General features: G+C 42.9%; 1 protein-coding gene across 4 annotated transcripts in view; it reads left to right on the top strand.

The window, feature by feature from the left end:
* The window catches only part of IFT88 (intraflagellar transport 88), a 157,693-nt gene that overhangs the window by 70,502 nt on the left and 66,957 nt on the right, over positions 1 to 20,234 (top strand). For all 4 annotated transcript variants that reach the window (XM_070409336.1, XM_070409334.1, XM_070409333.1 and 1 more), the window contains 3 exons: positions 13,077 to 13,185; positions 15,671 to 15,821; positions 16,410 to 16,525. In XM_070409336.1, the coding sequence (XP_070265437.1) occupies positions 13,077 to 13,185; positions 15,671 to 15,821; positions 16,410 to 16,525 (376 nt within the window). The remainder of the gene's footprint in view (positions 1 to 13,076; positions 13,186 to 15,670; positions 15,822 to 16,409; positions 16,526 to 20,234) is intronic.

Here is a 20,234-nt window from a genome sequence, read left to right as displayed (position 1 = left end):
GGAGCTCCCCCCTGTCATGCACAGAGCAGGGCCGATCAGGGGGTTGGGGAGCTGCCCCCTGTCACACACAGAGCAGGGCCAATCAGGGGGTTGAGGAGCTCCCCCCTGTCACGCACAGAGGAGGGCCAATAGGGGAGCTGGGGCACCGCCCCCTGTCACATACAGAGCAGGGCCCCTGCGGGGGGGGGGGGCGGTAGTTGAGGCGCCACACCCTGTCACACTCTGAGCAGGGCCGATGGGGAGGTATGGCTCTACCCCGTCTCACATAGAGCAGAGCCCGTGGGGGGGTTGGGGCGCCGCCCTCTATCACCCACAGAGCAGGGCTGATTAGGGGGTTGGGGCACTGCCCCCTGTCACACACAGAGCCGCAGGGCAATCAGGGGGTTTGGGCGCTGCCCCCTGTCACACACAGAGCCGCAGGGCTGATCAGGGGGTTGGGGCACTGCCCCCTGTCACACACAGAGCCGCAGGGCAATCAGGGGGTTTGGGCGCTGCCCCCTGTCACGCTGATCCCCGTGCTGGGAGGCCTCGAGGCTCTGCTGATCCCGCCCGGCAGGGTCACAGATCCGGGTCCCAGACCACAGACAGCCTTGCCTGCTGCCGCCTGCCTTCAGTATGCAAATTAGCCGCCATCTTGTTGCTTCAGGGTGGGGGTCCCCACTGGGGTGCCTGGCCAGTCTGGGTGAGGGGCTGAGGGCTGTTTTCAGGCTGGCGGGCGACTGATGCTCCAAACCTCTCCTTTTTTTCTTTTTTTTTATTCTGGCATTTATTTACCTTCTATAGCTGTCACTGGAGCTGTGAGCCGGCTTTCTCTCTGAGGCTCGGCTGAAAGCAGGTTTCTGGCCTTTGTTTTCTGTATTCGAAACAATGTTGCGACTCCAGCTCTGAGATCCCGGCTGACTGACAGGAGCTTTCTGGAGTTTTGTTTATCTTCTATAAATGTTACAGTGTTTCCAACTGAAGCTCAGAGGCCGGCGGGGAACGTTGGAGTCCACAGCAAGCAAGCCTCCTGTTAGCTTCCAGCTGCCTGGCTGCCGGCCGCCATCTTGGCTGACAGTTAATTTGCATAAGGATACGCTGATTAGCCAATGGGAAGGGTAGCGGTCGTACGCCAATTACCATGTTTCTCTTTTATTAGTGTAGATTGCTACCCCAGCTTTATTTTTGTTTCCATTTAGTTAGAAAATTTTCTTCCATTCCTTAAGACATTGTATGCGGGAAACATATTTATACGTTTTACGTTGACTGGTAGTAGAGCGCGGGGCCCGCGCCACCTGTTAGCGTGCGATAAAAACTACCCGCAAACAATCCTATGTGAGTGTTTTGTTCTGAGGTGGGTCTCTTGTAGACAGCATATAGTTGGGTCATTTTTGTATCCATTCAGCTATCCTGTGTCTTTTGATTGGAGCATTTAATCCATTTACATTTAAGTTTATTATTGATAGGTACTTATTAATTGCCATTTTTATTCTGTATGCCTAGGTTTCTCCTATCTCTCTCTCTCTCTCTCTCTCTCTCTCTATATATATATATATATATATATATACATATATATATTTCTTCTCATTATAACAGTTCCTTTAGCATTTCTTGTAATGCTGGCTTGGTGATGATGAAATCCTTTGGGCTTTTTTTTTATCTGGGAAGCTCTTTATTTCACCATCTATTTTGAATGTAGCATTGCTGTATAATCTTGGTTACAGATCCTTGCTTTCCATTACCTTGAGTACTTCCAGCCATTCCCTTCTGGCCTGTAGAGTTTCTGATGAGAAGTCAGCTGACAGCCTTATGGGAGTCCCTTTGTAAGTAACAGTTTGCTTTGCTCTTGCTGCCTTTAAGATTCTCTCTTTGCCTTTAATTTTTTTCCATTTTAATTATGCTGTGTCTGGGCATGGGCCTGTTTGGGTTCTTTTTTTTTTTTTTTTTTTTTTTTTTTTAGGCCACCAAAAATTTGGTTGCCTCCCAAAAAAAAAATTGGGAGAGAGAGAAACATGTTTGGGTTCTTCTTGATTGGGACTCTCTGTGCCTTCTGAACTTATGTGACTTTTTCATTCACTAGATTAGGGAAGTTTTCTGCCATTATTTCTTCAAACATGATCTCAATCCCTTTCTCCCTTTCTTCCCTGTCTGGGAAACCTATTATTCAAATATTGTTGTGTTTCATGTCGACAGCTACCTTAAGCTGTCCTCCTGTTTTTTAATTGTTTTCTTTCATTGTTTCTCTGATCTTTTTCTATCCTGTCTTCTAATTCACTGATCCGATCCTCAGCTTACCCTAATTTGCTGTGTATTCTTTCCAATTTGTTCTTTATTTGTGCTCTGCTATTCTTTATTTCCATTTTCAAAGTTACTATATCTTTTCTCATGCTGTTGAGCATCTTTACCATCATTATTCTGAACTCTATATCAGATGAATTTTTTTATCTCCATTTCATTTATCTCTTCTTCTGGAGAATTCTTTTGTTCTTTCATTTGCAGGTTGTTGTTTTTTTCTCCTCATTTTGGCTGCTTGTTTAGGCTTGTGACTGTGTATTGGGTAGATCTGTTATGCCTCTCAATGTCTATTGCAGGACAGTGTCAAATGCTATTTCTGACTAATTAGATCAGGGAAAGACTCAAAGCCTCCAGAGATGGCCTCTGGCTGCAGACTGATTGGATTTAGTACTGAGTACACCTCAGGCTATCATCCACAGGTGTGGCAAGAGTTTTGTCAACGGGGTGGGGCAATTGCTTTTGCCTGGAGGCTAATTGTTGTTCTCAGTCCCTTAATGGGCCTCAGAAACTCCACACCGTGGGGCAAGGTGTTTTCCAAAAGGGTGGTTCAACTGTCTTCCCCCCAGGCAAAACTGGCTGGATAGCAAATATCTGTATGAGAAAGATGACCTTCACAGCATGAGGGAATGACTCAGCTCAGAAAACAAGGGTTTCTGTCTTCTGAGCTCTTAACTCCAGATCCCCCAAACCTGGCTTCTGCTTACACAGCTTCAGTCCACTCTGCCCTCCCTCTGCCTGAGCACAAGGTGAGTAGCTGCACACAGAATTTTGCACATTGGCCCTTTAAGAGAATGCCTGCATTTCCAGCTATCTTTCCCTGGCAGACAGCAGCCCTGCTGCTTTTCACAGCTCAATGTTATGTGGGCACCCTTCTCAGTTCTGGTGCTCTCTGCTGGAGGGCTCAGCTTGTGGATTAGACCCCAGAGTTCTCAGTGGCAACCCCTTACAGATGAGATACCTCTCCAGAACTTCAGCTTCTTTCTGTGGGCGCCTACCAGCCCTTTCACACCTATGCTTTTCCTACCAGTCTCAATACAGTCTCCACTTTCAGTCCTTGGCTATCAGGGTTCTCTCCAGCTAGTCTTCAGTTGATTATTTAGGATTTTTTTTTTTTTTTTGTATTTTAGTTGTAATTTCAGTTTGGTCCTGGGATCATGTCTGTGTAGCACCCACTTACTCCACCACCATTTTCAATCTCTCCAGGAGTTTTTAAAATATTTAGATGCTCCTATATTGGATGCATATATGTTTATCATGGTTATATCCTCTTGTGTAGTGATCCTTTTAGTATTATGTGGTGACCTTCTTTGTCTCTTTTATGGCCAAGTATATTTTGTCATATATGTGTATTGCAACCCCCACTTCTTTTTTGTTTCCATTTGTTTGGAAAATTTATTTTCCATCCCTTCATTTTCATCCTGTGTGAGTCTTTTGTTCTGAGGTGGGTCTCTTGTAGACAGCATATATATGGTTCATGTTATCTGTTCTGCTACCCTGTGTCTTTTGAATGGAGCATTTATTCTATTTACATTTAAGGCTATTATGGATAGGTTCTTACTTATTGCTATTTTTATTCTTTATGCCTACATTTCTCTCTCTAGTTCTTTTTCTTTTCTTTTTTCATATAACAGTCCCTTTAGCATTTCTTACAAAGTTGGTTTGGTAGTAATAAACTCTAGTTGTTTTTTGTCTGCATTTCACCTTTAATTTTGAATGATAGTCTTGCTGGATAGACTTTCTTGGGTCAGATCCTCACTTTTCATTACTTTGAATACTTCAGTCTGTTCCCATCTATTCTGTAGCATATCTGTTGAGAAATCAGTTGACAGCCTTATGGGAGCTACCTTGTACATAATTGATTATCTCTCTCTTGCTGTCTTTATGATTCTCTCGTTGTCTTTACCTTTTGCCATTTTAATTATGCTATGTCTTGGTGTAGGTCTGTTTGTGTTCAACTTGATTGGGACTCTTTTTGCATTGTAAACTTGTGTGAGTTTTTCCTTCGCCGGTTTAGGGGAGTTTTCTGTCATTATTTCCTAAAACAGCTTCTCTATCCCTTACTTGCTTTCTTCTCCCGCTGGTACCCCTGTGATCCAAATGTTGTTCTGTTTCATGTCTCAAAATTCCCTTAAACTCTTCTCATGCTTTTTAATTGTTTCTTTGCTGCTGTAATTCAGTGTTTTTCCTAATTTGTCTTTCTTGTTTTTTTAATCTTTACTGTTAAGAATATTACAGATGTCCCTCTTCTTCCCCCTGCCCTCCCTCCCCCTACATCCCCACTGATCCTACCCTGCCCCAGGCCTTCACCACCCTATAGTCAGTGTCCATAGGTAATGCATATATGCACATATGGTCTTTGGTTAATCTCTTCCTGCCCCCTCCTCCTTCCTTCCCTCTGAGATTCGTCAGTCTGTATCATGTTTCCATACCTCTGGTTCTATTTTATTCATCAGTTAATTTTGTCCATTAGATTTCTTGTTTGTTTATTTTTATTTTTAGATTAAATTGATGATAGATATGTGTTGCCATTTTATTGTTCTGTTTTTCTCTCTCTTCTTCTTAAAGAAAACCCTTCAACATTTCATGTAATACTGGTTTGGTGGTGATGAACTCCTTTAGCTTTTTCTTATCTGTGAAGCTCTTTATCTGAACTTCAATTCTAAATGAGAGCTTTGCTGGGTAGAGTAATCTTGGTTATAGGTCCTTTCTTTTCATCACTTTGAATATTTTTTACCATTCCCTTCTGGTCTGCAGTTTCTTTTGAGAAATCAGCTGACAGTCATATGGCCACTCCCTTGTAGGTAGCTAACTGCTTTTCTCTTGCTGCTTTTAAGATTCTTTGTCTTTAACCTTTGACATTTTAATTATGATGCGTCTTGGTTTGGGCCTCGTTGGTTCATCTTGTTTGGGACTTTCTGTGCTTCCTGGACTTGTAAGTCTGTTTCTTTCACCTGGTCATTATTTATTCAAATAGGTTTTAAATTTTTTGTTCTCTTCTTCTTTCGTTACCCCCAGGAGAGGCCAAACTGTGAGGCAAGGCAGGCTGCTGCTAGTGCCTAGCCACAGGTCACTTATCCAGAGGTATGGGGCATACTGAGCCCAGCTGCTAGTTGTTGAAGAGATTTTAGTGAAATCTGAAGCCCAAACCAGGACAAGCCATTCATATGGAAAACACCTTGGGTGGATCTGCAAATTGGGTGGAGCGGGTCTCAGGGAATCTCCAGGGTGAGGCAAACAGGGTGGGTCAGGTTGATGGAGACTCAGATATGGCACCTGCCAGTCAGCTTTGTGGGAGAGGAGGTCTCAGCAGAGGAACAATGACCTCTGCCAGCACTTTTGTCTGGGGGAAAGCTGCCTCCCAGTTCTTGCCCTGATGCCAGACAATTTAATTCCTCCACATATGTTCCTGGATGCTTTCATGCTGCTGCCCCCGAACTGAAGCTCAGAAGGAGTGAGTCTAACTAAGTCTGTGTATGGACCCTTTAAAAAGAACTGCCTGGGTTTCCAGCTGTTTTGTTTTGTTTTTTAACATATTTTTATTGATTTCAAAGAGGAAGGGAGAGGGAGAAAGAGAAACATCAAAGATGTGAAAGAATCATTGACCTGCTGCCTCCTGCACATCCCCTACTGGGGATTGAGCCCACAACCGGGACATGTGCCCTGACTGTGAATTGAATGGTGACCTCCTGGTTCATAAATGGATGCTCAACCATTCAACCACATAAGCTGGGCTCCCCACTGGCTTTAACAGCCCTAAGTTATGGGAACCTCACCTCCTGGCACTGGTACTCTGGACTGACGGTTCTAGTGTGGTAAACCTCACAGTAAGCCTTGCTTCTCACAGTAAGCCTCCTCAGCCAAGATATCCCTTCTGATTAAAAACATGCCATACATTGGTGTTGGACCAGTCCGTTCCATGCCTCATGCCTTCTTACTAGTGTCAACATGCTTTCTTCTTTAATTCTCTAATTGTAGGTCTTCCTTTCCGCAAGATTTCTGGTGGTTCTGAATGATGGTGGTTCTGTATTGTAGTTGTAATTTGGATGTGGTTGTGGGAGGATGCAAGTATTACATTTACCTATGCTGCCATCTTGGTTTCTCTTGCCTCTACCTTGTGTTTCAAATTTGTGATTTGATCTGTGTTTCATCAAGCCTGATTTTAATTCCTTTCATTGTATTCTTAATGTCAAATATAGTATTCTTCATTTCTGACCTGTTCTTATTCATGGTTTCTATATCATTTTTTCATGCTGATGTTGTTCCCACTAATTCCTTGTAGTTCTCATTTAGTTCCTTGTAGTTCTCACTAAGTTCCTTGAGCATCCTTATTACCATTAGTCTGAATGTTTATGTCTGATAAATTGCTTTCCTCTGTCTTTTTCTGGAGATTCTTTCTTTTCTTTCATTTTGGGTTTTTTCTTTGTCTCCCCATTTTAGTTGTCTCTTTGTGTTTGTTTCTATGTATTAAATAGAACTGCTATGACACCCAGTCTTTGTGGATTGCCCTTTTGTAGTAAATGTACTGTGGGACCCAGTAGTGCAGTCTCTTTGAACTCCTAAGCTGGATGCTCTAGAAGTGACCTTTTTGTGGGTTACTTGGACAATCCTGTTGTAATTGGGTTTTGATTGTTGTTGTCCCATTCATGGGTGGGATCTCCTCGCAGGCTGGCTGTGAGGCTCAACCCCAACCACATCATGCAAGCTGTTCTACAGGTGCTTATAGGGCTAAATAAAACAATACAGGAAACAAACAAAACCATATGAAAGATCCCAACAACAACAGCAAAAACAACCACAAAAGAAGTGGGAATTAAGAAATAGAAAAGAGAACAAGAATAATACATGAAAAAGAAAGAAAGTAATAATAATTAAAAGAATACTAGAAGAGAAAATAGGAAGATATATGATTCTGAAAAGAACAAGGGAGAGGAAAAATAAGAATAATTATTAGGAAAAAGAAAATGGTAAAAAGGAAAAGATGAAAGAGAAAAATGTTATGAAAAGATAAATAGAAGACAAAAAAAGATTAAGCTAAAGAAACAAAAAAATAGAGTAAAAAAAGGAAAGAGGCAAATAAGAGATATGAAAGAAACGAGAGGAGTGAGGAAAAAAATAATATTAAAGCCATAAAAGGAAAATAATGGGGGGGGGGGGGAACAAGACAAAAAAACCCAACCACGTAATGTTTGTCTTAGCAGATTTTAGTGCCTACTAGGATTTCCCTTTGGGTCCTGCTCTTAGGTTGTCTGAGGCTGACTATTTTGTATGCTGATTTCAGACCTCCTAGCAGGTACCTTTGTGCTAGCCAGTGTCAGAAGCTGTCCAAGTTTGGCTCTCAGTGCCCTATTCAAAGCTTCAAGCAATCCACAGCTTGTGGCTGCCTCCAGTTTTTTAGCAGCACAGGTCCCTAGGCAGATCAGCAAATGTTCAGACTTAATGAAATATGGTAGGTGTGTTCCCAGACTATTTTCCTGTCCTCAGCCAGGTGGAGTCCCTCTTAGGCCAGCTGGTGGGGTCTGCTGTAAGCTCGGAGTTTCTATCAGCTTTCTTGTGAGAGAAGTGCCAGCCAGGTTCCCAGAAATGTGGGGGGAATATCCCCACCCCCAAACCAGCCATCGATAGTCACTGAGACTACTGCCCCTTGAGACTGCTGTCTCCTCAGCAGGGGTCAAGATACAGGGTGGGAGCACTAGATTACAGAAGGTGGTGCTAGTGGGATTCCTTAGTTTGGGGTGAGTTGTATCCCGGAGGGCAGGTATTTGACTTTCCCTAAGCTTCTGCTGTTGGGAAGGGCTTGTGCCTCAGGAAAAATGGCTGCTGCCATAAGAGGTGGAGGGTGACTCAACACGGGTATCCCTGCAGCCTCCCTCCTTATGACTCTTCCCTACTCCTTCCACACCGCCCTCCCTTCAACAAAGCCTAGGGTGAGTCTTTGGGAATGAAACTCCTGTGTGCCAGCCCTTTTAAAAAGTGGCTTTGTTTCCAGACAGCTCAGCTCCCTGGGTGATAAAAGCCCTGGCCAATAGTTGCCACATGGGTGACTGTTCCCAGCTCTGGCTCTCCATGATGGGGAGCCCTGCCTGGGGCCCAAGCCTCTCTCCTCTCTGGGGAATCGTGATCACCCTTGGCCTACTGCTCCTGGGTGCTAGGCCAGCACCTCTCGTGTCCCCTCCCTTCCTACCAGTCACAAGGTGGTTTCTGCCCTTCCTTGGTCAAAAGTCTCTTCAGACAATCTTCAGCTATATTTCAGGGTGAATATTCCCCAATTTAGTTTTAATTCCAGTTAGATTCTGGGAGGAAGTGGGAGAAAGATCCACCTATTCTGCCACCATCTTCTAACCCCCTCGGGGATGTGCCCTGTTTTTTTTTTGGTTTTGGTTTTGCTTCTTGAACTTTGTAATTATCTTTCCTTTTTCTCTCTCTCTTTGCTTAATGAGCTCCAACTCATCATGAGAAGAAGTTGACTTCCTTATAACAAAGAGTTAAAAAGAAGACTCTTGGATTATAGGTTATTTTTAATGTAATTAATGATTCAGACAAAAGCTGTGTACCTGTAAAATTTACCAAGATATTGCCATATTGCCCTCTAAAAAGACTTTTCCACCCTGGCCATGTTTCTTGATGGGTAGAGCATTGGCCCACACACTGAATGGTCTTGGGTTTTATTACTTGTACCTAGGTTGCAGGTTCGATACCTGGCCCTGGTCAGGGCACATGCAAGAGGCAACCAATGGATGTGTCTCTTTCACATTGATCTTTCCCTCCCTCTCTCCTTCCCTCACTCCCTTCTTTTTTCCCTCATTTCCATTCTCTCTAAAAATCAATGGAAAAAATATCCTCAGGTGAAGATTAAAAAATAAATAAATAAAAATAAGGCTTTTCCAATTTCTAGTTCCACCATGGTGTATGAGACTGACTTCCCAAAGTCCTGCTAATACTGCATATTATCCTATATTATAATAGCGTGATATGCAAATCGACCGGGGTGGCAGAACAACCAGTCGCTATGATGTGCAATGACCACCAGGGGGCAGACGCTCAATGCAGAAGCTGCCCCTAGCCCGCAGACCCCAATCGCCTGATCAGGGCCTGCCAGCCAACCTCTCGATCCCTCCCCACAGCCAGCAGGCTCCAATCACCCAATGGGGAACAGGGAACTGGGAGTGGGTAGCAACAGACACGGGCGGCACCAGGCCAAGGCAGTGTGAGTGGGGCCCCGATCGCCCCGCCAGTTGCCCCACACACAGTGGGCAACCGGCTGGGGGCAGGACCGGCTGCTGGCAGCCAGGGAAGATCGGCCCTGATAGCAGCCAGGCCTAGGGATACTACCCATGCATGAATTTCATGCACCAGGCCTCTAGTAATTAAATGTTTGCCAAACTGATAGGTAGGGGGGAAATCTCTTTTTTTTTTAAATATGAACAATTTCAAATATAAAAAAATTGTACTGAAAAAAATAAATGCCCGTGTACCTACTACCTATCCTATTTAATAAAAGAGTAATAAGCAAATTGACCATCACTTCGTGATAAAGATGGAGGCGCCCACAGCCAATAAGGAGGGAATATGCAAATTGACATGACAAAGATGGCGCTGACTGGAGTGGAGTGGGGGGGGGGGGGGTTGGCTTCCTCCGTCACCCCAGCAACCGAGGAAGCCAAGCCAGCAGAGCGTGCGTGGGCAAGGGGCTTGGCTTCCTCTATCACCCCAGCACCCTGAGTGTGCGCAGGCGGGGGGCTTGGCTTCCTTGGTTGGCGGCACAGCCACTGTGGCAGGCCAGATTGACGTCCTTCTGGCTGCACCACGGGGGTTTGCGGATCTGCACAGCCACAGGCCTCCGGTGCGTGCATCCTCTCCTCCCCCCCCCCCCCCCCCCCCTCCGGCGTGTGAACATCCCCAGCACGCTGTCACCCACGCGCGCCTGCAACAGTCCCAGACCATGGTGCATGCAAGTTCCCGCCCCCCGCCCCTCCACCGCACTTCCATCAACCCCAGCATGCCTATGTCCCCCACAGGACGTGTGCACATCCCCTCCGACACGCTCACGTTTTTGGGAGAGTGTCTCGGTGTTCTGGGTGCTGGGGTTGGGCACCTGTGAGATGGCAGTGAGAGGTCGGAGTGGTGACACCCTGTTCCCGCGGAGGCCAGTGCAGCTACGAGATCACCTCTGGGGGGTTAATGCAGGTGCTGAGGTGGGAGCAGTGCAGACAAACACACCTGGTGGGTGCGGGCGGCCCTCGCTCAGGTGCCTTTGGTCAACGTTCAAGATCGGGAACCCAGAGGAGATGAGGAGTTCCGTCCTCTCAGTGAAACGGTGGGATAGTCAGGGTGACTGCAGAGGAGGAATGTGCACTTTGGGTGCCGGCACCATGAGCGAAGGCTGCCCTGACTGAGCCTCGCTCACATGGATCCTAGCACACTCCTGCCGGGCAGCGGGTGACAGGACGTGCTTTTCTGAGTTAATGAGAGAAAACATTGATTCTCCCGCTGCCCATGAAGGTGGAAAGTGAAGTGGGAGACATGTGGGGAGTGAGTGAGGTTCCCTGTCTGGGGGTTCCAAATCCGCTGTTGGTTCCTTTCACCACTGACTAGAGATATACAGGGTGTCCCCCCAAAATGCATATACACTTTGAATACCTACTAATTCCAATGGTTTTAAGCATGAGAAGAAAGAAACAACAATGGAGCTGTCATCTGTTAAAAGTGCAGGCACAAACCGGCAGTGGGACATTCCCTGAGGGGTCCCAGATTGGAGAGGGTGCAGGCCAGACTGAGAGGCTCCTCTCCAATCCCCCCCCAACACACACACACACACAAATTTCGTGCACCGGGCCTCTAGTATTTCGTATATTTTAACATTTTGTAATATTTATTTCAGATTGTTTTTAATTAACAAAATGATACCAGACCTAAAAACTCACCATCTCATTCCCTTCCCTGTCAGAGGACACCTGAAACGAGTGCATTCCTCCCTGTCATGAGTTTGCAGTGTTGCATACATAGTTCAATGCAGTACTATGTCTCAACTCAGGGTTATTTATGAAGTTTGCTTTCCAATTTTCTTTTCCCTGCATTTTGGGATGTGTGTGTGTTTTATCCTCTCTTTCTCACTGTGACCTTTTCTCTGATGTTTGAGTATACTGCCGTGTCCTCATGTCCTCATGAAGCCAAGCAGGAGCTCCAAGGCATAAATGAGGCTGTTTGCGGGCCACTTGCCACAGGCCATTTGTCTCACCTGTCCAATCGGGGATCTGCAGATCTCTCCCCCAGGGAAGACTAAAAAAGGAAGCCCTAGCTGGGCCAAGAGGAAAGGAGGCAGGGGGAATTTACAATTTAGGTGGTGTTAAGGAGAACCTCCCTGAGTAGACATTTACAGTCATGCTGGAAGGTAGGGAGGGTACTGCCTTTTGGGCATCTGGGAAACTAGCATTACTGACAAGTGGAGAGCAAAGGTCTCCATGCAGGAGGTGGCATGCCTTGGTATATATTTATCCTCTTCATACATTTCAAATACTTGTCCTAGTTCATTGCTTGACCTTATAATTTCTTTTGTCAAATAGAATTTTTCTATTTTTGTATACAAATTTTGCTTTTTGAAAATACGTGGCACCCTAACCAGTTTGGCTCAGTGGATAGAGCATCGGCCTGTGGACTGAAGAATCCCGGGTTCAATTCCAGTCAAGGGCGCATGCCAGGGTTGCGGACTTGATCCCCAGTGGTGGGCGTGCAGGAGGCAGCCAATCAATGATTCTCTCTCATTGATGTTTCTATCTCGCTCTCCCCCTCCCTTCCTCTTTGAAATCAATAAAAATATTTTCAAAAAAGAAAATGTATTCAAATATATTTAAAAAGAAAGAAAATATGTGGCTTCACTTGTTTATTGCTTTACAAAGTCCTTCTTTCCCCCAAGATTTTCCTATATTTTTTTGTAGTTTTACAGCTTTGTTTTTCCTGTTTAGTTTTAAAATAAATTTTCTATTTATTCAAAATAGAAATAAATTGAAAATGGGAATCTACATTTTTTTCTTCATGCATAGTCAGTTGTCCTGGTACCATATTCAACTAGTCCCTTAGTCCTCATTAATTTTAAATGCCCATTAACTAAATTCTGTAACTGAGTCCATTTCTAAATTGTTTATGCTATTCTATTAATCTTTTTACCTCTTCCTTTTTCTACCACACTTTACCATCACTAAAACTTTTTGGTGTCTGCCAAATACTAGTAGAACATCCCTGCCCCAACTTGTTCTTTTTTTAAAATTTTTTATTCATTAATTTTTAAAGAAAGAAACATTGATTTATTTCACTTACTTATGCTCCTTGTTTGTGCCCCAGCCAGGGATTGAACCTGCAATCTCAGGACGATGCTCCAACCAACTGAGCTACCCAGCCAGGACCCAACTTGTTCTTTAAAAAAAAAAAAAAAATTGACCCAAGCTGGTTTTGCTCAGTGGATAGAGCTTCGGCTTGCAGACTGAAGGGTCCTAGGCTCGATTCTGATCCAGGGCACGTACCTTTGGTTGCAGGCTCAATCCCCAGCCCTGGTCAGGTTGCATGCAGGTGGCAACCAATCAATGTATCTTTCTCACATCAATGTTTCTCTCTCTGTGTCTCTCACCCTCCCTTCTACTCTCTCTAAAAATCAATGGGAAAATATCCTCGGTGAGGATTAACAACAACAAAATAACCGGTTCATCTTTATTTTTTCTTCTGGATAAATATTTATATATATTTAAATGTTCATTTTGTTACTTTGAGAAAATTCCTTATAACTTTTCTTTTTTTCTTTCCTTCTTTTTAAGGCCTTACCTATAAGAAGCTAAACCGGCTTGACGAGGCTTTGGACTGTTTCCTGAAGCTTCATGCAATCCTGAGAAACAGCGCTCAAGTTTTGTACCAAATAGCCAATGTGTATCTTACATGAAAAATTTAGGGATCATTATTAATTCATTCAGTTGGTAATTGTGTACCAATTATTAAGTAAGCTTAACCAACTAAGTAATTGATGAGGATAATATTTTAAAACCTAATAGATTAATATGTAATGAAAATATTATTTGAGCAATCCTGTTTTAAAGGATCATTTGCATTGTAAGAGGAATTATTTAAAGGTTAAAACTATTATTAATTTTTAGAAATAATCACTAAAGTAATTGAGTATAATGTGTTGAGTACTCATAAGCTAATTATCAAATGTAAATTAGATAATTTACAATGTATGAACTCTGAGTTTTAGAGGGTTTTTTTGAAGCAGTAACTTACTAATTAAAAGGAAAATATTGTTTATTACTGATTAGTACTATTAATTGAATTTGAACTTATTTTTTCTGTTCACTCAGTAGTCTACTCATTGACTGTGGACTGTATGTGCCATATTTTATTTAGGATTCAGGACCTGCTGAAATATAAAACATCGCTCTACTGTCAGTTTCTTCTGCAACTCTTAGCTTTTCTGTAGTTGATTTTTTGCCCTGCTCTTGGTTGGAAGAGCAGAAATCTGTTAATGTTTTTAATGTCTTTGACACTATTTGAAAAAAAAACTTTAATTTCTTTTCTTATTTTAAAAACTAGAGACCCAGTGCACAAATTCATGCATGGGTGGGGTCCCTCCGCCTGGCTGGCGATTGGGGCTGATCAGGGCCGACTGGGGCCAGCCAGCCAGGGGGGAGGGACCGAGGGAGGTTGGCCAGCCTGGGGGGGAGGGGCCGTGGGAGGTGGACCAGCCACCGGAGGTTGGCTGTGGGAGCGCACTGACCACCCGGCTGGCCGGGGGGAGGGACTGTGGGAGGTTGACCAGTCACAGGAGGTTGGCTCTGGGAGCACACTGACTACCAGGGGGCAGCTCCTGCATTGAGCGTCTGCCCCATGGTGGTCAGAGCATGTCATAGCGACCAGTCAACCGGTTGTTTGGTTGTCTGGTCATTCGGTCACTTAGGCTTTTATATTTAGAGATAATAAGCTTTGAAAACTTTGGGAAGGATTAAAATTTTATGAAGGTTTAAGTTATTATTATCTTGATATAAACTTTATGCAAATACATTTAGAAAAAAGTATATTATGAAGTGTACCATTAAAAATTTTGTTAATCCTCACTTGAGGATATTTTTTCCATTGCTTTTCAGAGAAACTGGAAGGAAGGGAGGAAGGGGGAGAGAGAAAGAAAAACATCAACATAAGAGAGACACATCAACTTGCTGCCTCCTAAACACACCCTGACTAGGGGTGGGGAGCAAACCCTCAACCCAGGTGTGTGCCCTTGACCAGGAATCGAAAGTGCGACTCTTTGGCACATGGTTTGATGCTCTAATCACTGAGAAATACCAGCCAGGGCACCATTAATAAGTTTAAGTACTATCTGGCATATTTTTGGTAGAGTAGATTTTAAAAATTTTATTAAAAAATTTTATTAAAAAATTTAGTTGTAGAGCAAATTACTTAATAGTTATTTCTTTTAGCCTTTTTGTTTTGTCTATTTAATTTCTCTGAAATTGCCAGTATCATGATCAATTTGGACCCAGTAAAGTAATTGATATGCTTAAGGCTATTTGAATATATTTCCTTATTTTTATGTTTTCCTTATGGTATCACATTTTTCATCATTAAAAACAGGAGACTCTTATTTTTCAAAAAAAAAAAAAGGATTAGAATAGGTTTGAACAAGGTAACTGAGTGTATGCAAAGGACCTACTAAGCACAAAGGCTACAAAAAAAAGAACTCCCTATGTGGGGCTCATAATCTAATTAGGAAAACTCACAGGAAAATACATGAAACTATGCCCTGAATATGTTGAATGTGTTACAAGAGGTAGGATGGTTGAATACAACACTCGGGCATTTTATTAAGGACAAACTTTGGACAATGCTTTGGAAATCGATACTATGGATAGAAATGAGGCAAAGGAGAAGCCAAGTGTACATATGGAACAAGAGTCACGTACAGTGCTGCTCCATTTTTCGTTTTCATCCCTAAGGAAATCCAGAATAAATAGTATTAGATAGCACATCATGATAGCCTAGGGCAGTGGTCAGCAAACTGCGGCTCGCGAGCCACATGCAGCTCTTTGGCCCCTTGAGTGTGGCTCTTCCACAAAATACCACGTGTGGGCGCGCACTTACGGTGCGATTGAAACTTCGTGGCCCATGCGCAGAAGTCGGTATTTTGTGGCGCATGGGCCAAAGTTTCAATCACACTGTAAGTGCGCGCCCACACGTGGTATTTTGTGGAAGAGCCACACTCAAGGGGCCAAAGAGCTGCATGTGGCTCGCGAGCCGCAGTTTGCCGACCACTGGCCTAGGGAATCATTTGAATCATTTTTGTTGTAATGTTATTTTTAGGTTTGCTTATTGATCAGTGAATTCAGAATAACTGTGTTATCCTTAACTGAAATTGTCCAAGATACGAATTAATGGAAGATCCCAATCAAGCTATTGAATGGTTAATGCAGCTGATCAGTGTTGTTCCAACTGATTCTAGAGCTCTGTCTAAACTAGGAGAATTATATGATAGTGAAGGAGATAAGTCACAAGCATTTCAATACTATTATGAGGTAGGCGGATAATCTTTCCTTCTACTTTTTAGCTTTTATGAATTGTTCTATAAAATGCAGTGGCCTTTTAACTTATAGTTTTTTAAATTGTTGATACTATTACAGATGTCCCCCAATGTCCCCCCCCTTTACCCACCTTCTACCAGCCCCTGCCCCCCTCCCTCTGGCCATCACTACACTGTAGAAATGTTTATTAGTTTTTAAATGAATAATGATTTAAAATTAAACATTTGTGGAATATAAAGTTAGTTGTTTATTAATTTTAATTAAAAATGAAATTAGTACAGACTCATTTTTCTCGACACATGATTTTCATGTCTTTTTTTATTCTATTACATATTTAATTTGACTCAGATTATGTATCAGTACATAAAAAAGATACAGATAGTCAAAAAATGTGTCAAACAAGTCTTGTTTTCTAAATCTTGTATAGTTTCAAAATCTTTTGAAGTGCATATGACAGCTCATACTTCTTTTATTAAGAAATTCTATACTGAATACATTAATCCACTCAATAGGTAAAATGTCCAAGAAGTAAATTATGCATTGCAACTGAAGTTGTATTGTCATGTTCTGTATTTTCTCTAGTCATACAGGTATTTCCCTTCTAACATTGAAGTCATTGAGTGGCTTGGAGCCTATTATATTGACACCCAATTTTGTGAAAAAGCCATTCAATACTTTGAAAGAGCTGCTCTTATACAGTAAGTAACCATGTTTATGTTTAATTTAATGTCTCCTGATGGATTTTATTTTATTCATAGAATTAGAATCTGATAGACACATTAAGTTCATGAACAAATATTAATGAACATTCATTATTTCCATTTTCTTGTGTTATGTTCCATTTTACTTGGTCTTTATTATGATAAATATATTTCCTTTTTATGCAAAAGTTTTTAAAATACCTGCTTTAAAATACTTTTCTTTATCTATTTTTCTTATTCATATCTCAGCAAACTAGTATTGTTTCTTTATCAGCCACAAAAATTACTATCTCAAAATAGTCACGGGATATAAAGTACAGCATAGGGAATGTAGTCATAACATTATAATAACTATGGATGGTGTTAGGTGAGCACTGGAAATATCAAAGAAGCACTTAATAAATTATATGATTGTCTATTCACTATGCTGTACACCTGAAACTAATACAAAATAATATTGAATGTAAACTGTAATTGAAAAATAAAAATTTTTAAAGAGAAAAATAAAGTAAGAAAAAGAAAAAATTTTTTTTTACTTCCCCAGAAAAAAAGAAAATTACTATCTCAGTTCTAGAACAAAGTTTCATTTCTGAAATAAGTTTCCATTTATAATTGATATACATTGTATATTAAAAATTAAACTTCTAAAGATATCTTTAATTTTATATCAGTGTTTTGTACATGTATGTTTAAAAAATAATTGAAATACTAGTATATAATATTCTGATTTGTATTTGGCCAAATTTAATTTTAACATTAAATATGACTGAATCATTTGAATGATAAAGGAATGCTTAATAATTTGAGTCATCTCTGTGTAGAATTTGTATTATATAATTAATTTTTATGACATTTGTTTCACTAAACATTTTTAGAATTATAAAACGAAAAGCATAGGGGGATAGCTTTAACTTTAATTATATGCTCTAGATATAGCTGCAGAGATAATGCACTGTAACCTTTTTATTATACTTAACTAGAGGCCCGGTGCACAAAAATTTGTGTACTTCGGGGGGGGTCCCTCAGCCCGGCCTGTGCCCTCTCACAGTCTGGGACCCCTCAGGGGATGACCACCTGCTGGCTTAGGCCTGCTCCCTGGGGGATTGGACCTAAGCTGGCAGTCAGACATCCCTCTGGCAGCCCGGGAACCCTCGGGGGATGTCCACTTGCCAGTGGGGAGCAGGCCTAAGCTGCAGTCGGACATCCTTAGCGCTGCTGAGGAGGTGGGAGAGGCTCCCACCACCACCGCTGTACTGGCAGCCATCAGCCTGGCTTGTGGCTGAGTAGAGCTCCCCTTGTGGGAGCACACTGACCACCAGGGGGCATCTCCTGCATTGAGCATCTGCCCCCTGGTGGTCAGTGTGTGTCATAGTGACCAGTCATTCCCAGTCGTTCTGCTGTTAGGGTCAATTTGCATATTACCCCTTTATTATATAGGATAGAGGCCTGGTGCACGGGTGGGGGCTGGCTGGTTTGCTCTGAAGGGTGTCCCAGATCAGGGTGGGGGTCCTGATGGAGTGTCTGGCCAGCCTGGGTGAGGGGCTGAGGGCCGTTTTCAGGCTGGCCACACCCCCTTCAGGGAGGGGGTTCTTGCTGGGGTGCCTGGCCAGCCTGGGTGAGGGACTGATGGCTGTTTGCAGGTTGGCCAAGCCCCTTCAGGGTGGGGGTTCCTGCTGGGGTGCCTGGCCAGCCTGGGTGAGGGGCTGAGGGCCGTTTTCAGGCTGGCCACACCCCCTTCAGGGTGGGGGTCTGGCTGGGGTGCTGGTCAGTCTGGGTGAGGGGCTGATGGCTGTTTGCAGGCTGGCCAAGCCCCCCAGCAGGGACCCTCACCCCATGAGGGTGTGGCCAGCCTGGGTGAGTGGCTGATGGCTGTTTGCAGGCTGGCCATGGCCCCCAGCCATCCAAGCTCCCAGTGGAGGCTGGCTGGAAGCAGGTATCTGGGATTTATTTATCTTCTATAATTGAAACTTTGTTGCCTTGAGCAGAGGCCACAGCCGGCCAGGGCAGGTGGGAAGCTTGGCTTCCTCCATCGCTGGGGCAACCAAGCATCCTGCTTGCTCCAGCTCCGTGGCTGCCAGCCACCATCTTGGTTGGGTTAATTTGCATATAGTCACTCTGATTGGCTGGTGGGCATGGCTTGGGGCATAGCGGAGGTGCGGTCAGTTTGCATGTTTCTCTTTTATTAGATTAGATCCTAATTCTAACCCTGTTAGCTCAGGTAAAACCCTTCCTCCTTTGAGACTCCATCTACCATTGTTCCCAAATGAATGTCACATGTTGACCTCGTCTAGTTCATGCTCTTTCTATCCCATCAGTAGTCTAGCCTTACAAGTGTCAACCTCCCCAAATTCATTGATCTAGATCAGGGGTCCTCAAACTTTTTAAACAGGGGGCCAGTTTACTGTCCCTCAGACCGTTGGAGGGCCGGACTATAGTTAAAAAAAAACAACTATGAACAAATTCCTATGCATACTGCACATATCTTATTTTGAAGTAAAAAAACAAAACGGGAACAAATACAATATTTATATTTGCATGTGGCCCGCGGGCCGTAGTTTGAGGACCCCTGATCTAGATTAGCCATCTAGATTTTACCTGATTGATTACCACCCAGCATATTTTTACCAATAAAATATTTTATTATAACACCCAGCTGTCTAAACATATCCTCTCTTCTTCCTCACCCCTACTCTCCACTGTACCTCTCTCAGGTAAGACCAAGACCTCTAGTCTCTTGACCCCCCTTCCTCTCACAGGCTCTCCAGGCTTTTGTTCTGAACCCATTCTTCCTAGGCTGCTTCGTCGTTCACATCTGTGCTCTTTCTTGCCAACATTCTTTGGTTACTTTGCTGTCCCATTTGTCCCCCAAAATTTCATGGGTTGATACAGCCTTTTCACTCTTGTTTGCAGCCTGGGAAGATCTATCACACATAGGTAAACTGATGCCACGCATATTTGTGTTATGTGAACACTGCTTATCAATCTGATGTGTTTCTCATTAACTCCCCTTTTTATTTTCCTCACAGATTACCTCAACTTTCTGTTTTGTACTTCAGTTTACCTGAAAATAAAAGCCTTTTCCAGGAACTCCCCTAATATTTCCCTCTCCCTGCTTCCCTATAAATTTGCTTCCACTTGCATCTGGATTTTCCTCCTTCTGACTAAATGACCGAGACATTCCATATGCATTGGTTACCTCTCCTCTTCCTGAGCATTTACTTTCTGTGCCATACATCAGAATTTCCACTTTATGGAGGGGTGCTGGTTTCTTTGCCTTGGTAAGAGAGTTTGGAAATAGATGACAGTAATAGTTGCACAACATTGTGAATGTAATTAATGCCACTGAATTGTGTACCTAAACATGGTTAAAATGACAAGTTTTTGTTATATCTGTTTTAATGATAACTTTTTAAAATTATTAATGTAAGATATCTAAGCTTTTGAATTACACACTTTAAATGGGTGAATTATATGTTACATGAGTTATGTCTCAAAGCTGTTAAAAAAGGATACATGCTATGTTAGCTCATTCATGTGAAGTTCAGAAACAGACTAAGTCAACCGTTTTAAAGTCAGGATGATAGTTACCGTCACAGGTGAAGGAGGGGATGGTGGAAGGGAGCAGGAAGGACACATCTGGGGTCTTGGCAGTGTCCTGTTTCTTGAACTGCAGTGCAGTTACTTGTGTATTCACTTTAAGACAATT

This window comes from Myotis yumanensis, unplaced genomic scaffold (genome assembly GCF_028538775.1).
Source record: "Myotis yumanensis isolate MYYU_CA2020_CCGP unplaced genomic scaffold, mMyoYum1.0.hap1 SCAF_3, whole genome shotgun sequence".
Taxonomy (NCBI): Eukaryota; Metazoa; Chordata; class Mammalia; order Chiroptera; family Vespertilionidae; genus Myotis; species Myotis yumanensis.
The sequence above is the reverse complement of the archived record's forward strand: the minus strand, read 5'-3'. Positions and strand labels throughout refer to the sequence as shown.